This window comes from Drosophila serrata, unplaced genomic scaffold (genome assembly GCF_035046125.1).
Source record: "Drosophila serrata isolate PLE 108 unplaced genomic scaffold, ASM3504612v1 contig_272, whole genome shotgun sequence".
NCBI lineage: Eukaryota > Metazoa > Arthropoda > Insecta > Diptera > Drosophilidae > Drosophila > Drosophila serrata.
In genome coordinates this window covers 10,305,719-10,310,188 of record NW_028257170.1, presented here as the reverse complement: position 1 = coordinate 10,310,188, position 4,470 = coordinate 10,305,719, and the positions used below count along the sequence as shown (strand labels likewise).

General features: G+C 40.5%; 1 protein-coding gene across 1 annotated transcript; it reads left to right on the top strand.

The window, feature by feature from the left end:
* Positions 1-701: 701 nt before the first annotated feature.
* On the top strand, positions 702-3,591 carry LOC110190066 (uncharacterized). Its single transcript, XM_086834328.1, is given in 5 exon segments — positions 702-782; positions 3,381-3,404; positions 3,406-3,453; positions 3,455-3,524; positions 3,527-3,591. Coding segments are annotated over 5 exon segments (288 nt in total).
* Positions 3,592-4,470: the final 879 nt, after the last annotated feature.

Below are 4,470 nucleotides of genomic sequence, written 5' to 3'. Positions count from 1 at the left end.
CCCAATGAAACGTTCTTAAAACTTGAGAGCAAATTGTCACATTATACATTACACAACACATATAAAAATCCCTACATTCTTCAATCCCTCATTAGGAATATCTTCTAAAATAGTGTTTCTTTCAGTGTATCCGTGGCTGGTTTTAAATCTATGAGAGCGTCTATCTACGTGTGTGTTTGTGTGCTTGCTTGGCTTTGTATCTGTGCTTGGGCTGCGGCAAATAATAGTAATTTGGCTAATTCAGAAATTGCAGCTCTCAGGCGTTGTTCGTATTTGTTGTTCGCTTCTAGCCATGAACTTGAAAAAGGTTTTCCGATTCTCCTTCTCCGCGATTTTCCGCTGGCCGGACAAAGTGAAAATTAACAAGCCGGGAAAAAACGGATGCCAAACAAAAACAAAACAAAAAGACAGCACACACTCGTCCACGAATAATAAGTGCACTTTTCACAATTTAATTTAAATTGCAAATGCTTGTGTGAGATGTGCTTTTCTTCTATTTGTTTGAATTTAATTTTATATTTAATTAAAGAATATTTTAAGTAAAATGATTAATCTACGCTGTATTAACTGTAATATCGTTTTCAATTCAATTTTAAATGGCCCACAATTAGCTCAATCAGGCAAAACTTCACCTTCAGAGCCCAGTTAAGAGAAGAATCAAGGCCTCCTTGCCAATTTTCCGACTCATGTGACTCCGAGCCATGACGCAGGGAAAATGCTTCACCGGTGAAGGCGTTTCCACCTGGACGATGGGGCGTATGAGTAATCCACACTCGGTGCTTGTAAGTAAGGCACACGCCTCTTTGGCACTCCACCGGAGTGCACAAAGTGTTTTGTTTGCAATGGCCAACAACTCTTCATTGGCTTTAATTAAAGACCATGGAGCATAGAGGGATTTTGCATTTGTAGCACAGATTTTGCAATGCGGAAGTCCGAGGCCGAATGAATGAATTATTATGCAATTTGCAATTAGCATCAATTGAATTAGAGTCCAGCGTTCGCTGGCCAAATCCAAGTCCACTCGACTGGGTCAACCGTTCATCAGCCGCCGCAAAATCTTCGGAATCGGAATCTCCGCCCGGCGGGGCACCAAGGTAAACCCATCATCTCCGCCTTCGACTTTTAAGGCCTTTGTTTACCCACTTTGATGCAACGTTTGCGCTGTGCTGTCAAAGAAATAACGAAACGATTTGCTCATCTGCTGATATTTGCATTTCGCAATGGTCTCGGGCCAGAAGATGCCTCCGCCTCTGGGCTTCTCCTCCTCCTCCTCTTCCTCACCAGAATGCATCCAGCTCAAGTGTGCTAAAGATTTCGCCATGGACCATGGCAACTTCTACGACCTCTCAGGGCCTGAACTCCACTCCACCACTCGAGCATCCACATAACATATTCCCCGCTGAATGCGGATGATGTAAATCGTAGCACAAATCGCTGCACACGAACAAATTGTACACAATCATTATTGGTTTAAAATCTTAGTAATAATAATTTGCTTTCACAAATATCACTTGAACTTTATGCAAATGTTATATAGTACAACCAAAGAATAGAGATTCAAACTCAACAAGTGACCCGTGACCCCAATAGATTTAACGATTTTTGAAGAAGATCTTCAGCTTAACAAAAGTTGTAAATTGGTTTTGGTTTATGGTTTTCCAAATGTTTCGTAACATAATTAAGTACCAAAGTAACTAAGGAAACAAAGTTTCAAAAACAATTTGCAAAAGAATACAACTTGCGTAATATTAATAAATATTTCATGTTAAACCTCAATATTTGTTTAATTGAAGTGTCTTGTTCAATGAATTGTTTGTATAATTATATACGATCGATAGGAAAGCCTTATTAAATGGTTGAAAAACTCTATAAAAATGGGATAAGATGCACCTTATTTTCTCTTCCTGTATGATAAAAGAAGCTGCGTCATTGGCTCGAAGATCTGATCAAAGTCCAAAGCGCCGAGCTATAAATAGGCAAACCATGTGCAGAAACCGAGAGGCAGAAACTCATGCAGATCCAGCGGAGACTGCCATCTTCTCCTCCGATTCCGATTCCGACTCGGAGGCTGCCAGCTGAAAGCAATCTGGCTTAATCATGTGAGAAGCGACCAGGCCAGCGAGCAGGGAATGTGGCCAAAACGCAGCCAACGAAAACAAACGGAAAGAAACTTGCTGCGAAGCTTCAACTGAAATCGAGTTTGGCTCCGCAACTCGAACTCGACTCTTGGCCAAACTCCAGTGATCGGGTTCTCTGGCCCGTTCTTCTGTTTCTCTCGCATATCGCATGACTCAACCAACCAACCGCCGGCTGGAGAAGGTGGAGGATGAAGCCAAGTGGAGAGACAAATGCATTCAAACAGAAGATGGCTTTGTAGATGGCCACAACAAACAAAAAATAAATAAAAGTATTTTAAGTTTACAAAATCCAATGAATGATAAAAGTGTTCAGTCATTATTGAAACACATATTTGGTAATAATAATAGGTTCCAGTTTGCTTTTATGATGGCCTTTGGCTATCGACAAATTAATGTAGGGCTTAGTTTTAAATTGATATAGATTTTGTCCTTTGAGCCCGATCTTTAAAAGGAAAAAATGGCGTACACTTTCCATTCTATTCCTTCTACTTCATTGAATAAAGTTATTTTCACAGACCAAGATAAATTACTGAAACAGCTAAAACCCTAAAGTACTCTTAATCATAAATTGGTAAAATTGTCTCTTGCTTTATAGCATTAATTAATTTCAAGTGCTTATAAAACACATTTTAAATGTTATCATCATTCGTAAAGGATGGTTAATTATTTAAAATATTTAGATAATGGATAAAATCATAATCTAAGAGGTGGCATAACATATAAAATCGAAGAATCATTTAACTTTGCTTAGGCTTAGAACTTCACGATTCACTTAACTTTAGAGTCAAAAAAAAAATCAAAACAAGTTGAAAGATGCCAAAGTGCGGAAAAGTTGGGAAAAGCCAACTGGCTTTTCTGCTGGCTGTGGCAGAGGAAACGTTATTTCCAGGAAATGCACTTAACTCTTTCATCTCATTCGTCGACGGCTTTTTCTCTTCTCGTCTTTCTTTCCCTCTCTCTCTCTCGGGCTTAGCGTTAAATTTGAGGACCCAATATCGCCAGGAACTTTCTTTTGATGATGTGAAAAATGGGTATGCGAAAATGCGAGTTGGAAGAGCTCAGTGCCGCGGAAAAGCATTAGCGGCGGGATGTGAGAACGAAAGCGAAACAAACAAGTGAAGTGCATGGCAGGGATCTTACCAATTCAGAGATTCCAAAGTACCAGAAAAGCTAATGCCGTGGAGCTAATTAGGCCTGAGCTGTGAGTGTGTGTGTGGTTTTTCTTTTTTGTTTTTCTTCCAGGGGCCAGAGGTTGCGGGTGGCGGTTGCTGCCGCAAGGGAAAGCACTAACTGCAACATCAACAACAACGGCAACAGGCAACCAGAGCAGCCGAGGCAACAAAGATGAGAAATCGCTGGCTTCCTGGCTTCATGAAGAAATGAGTCTAGGAAAAACTTGTTCATCTTCAGCTCTAACGAGCTAACGGAGCGACAAGCGGGCCAACTCAACTGACTGATGGACTGGCGGACTCAAAGACTCTTTGTGGCTCTGTTGGACGGACAAAGTCTGAACAATTCCACACAAAACGAGACGATAGGTAAACAGTGGCAGCAACATGAAGCTGCAACGAGCGGCAGCGGTGCAAGTAGCAAATGGCAAGTGCAAGTGTAACAGCAGCGGACTCCTGTACATTTCCGAAGATGGTCTCGTGATCATGGGATCCTCACCTGTTTTCAGCTAACAGCTAACACTATCAAGTTGTTAACAAAAATGTTACAAAAAAAAAACAAAGATAAACAATGTTTTAAGAGTTTACAGAGTTGGGTAAATAATATACAAATAATTTTTATAATTTTATGTTTCGAATGAAATGATATTATAAAGTTCTTTCTTCAATGATATGAGGTAAGGTATCCTATTTAATTAAATTATAATATTTTATTTAATATCATTGCTCTATTAATTAAGTCAACTCAAGTATTATAATTTAAGGTTTAGGTTGTCTGGATCGGTGTAGAGTTCGACGCTTGGGAGGATTGGGTGCGAGTTGCGGGTGTTAGCCAAGGCCTTGCCCTGGCCAAGACAATAAACAAATAAATTACATGAAAGCGACTGCCACAGTTTGAATCTTTTCAACAAGATAATCACAATGAAGCGGCACGAAATGTGCAGCAATGTGGCATCCTCATTAACCCTCCGCTGTACAAGTATACAGTTACAGTACACCCCCTTAACCCCTTCTTCAAGCTACAGCAAATATCTAAGACCGACGGGAAAGTGAAAGTCATTGCGAATCCCCATTGAAGTCGCAGACTGCGAATGCGACTCCGAGGATCGGGGCCTCAGAAGCTGGCAAAAGTAATTGGCCAGGTCGCCACTTGGGTTAATTAA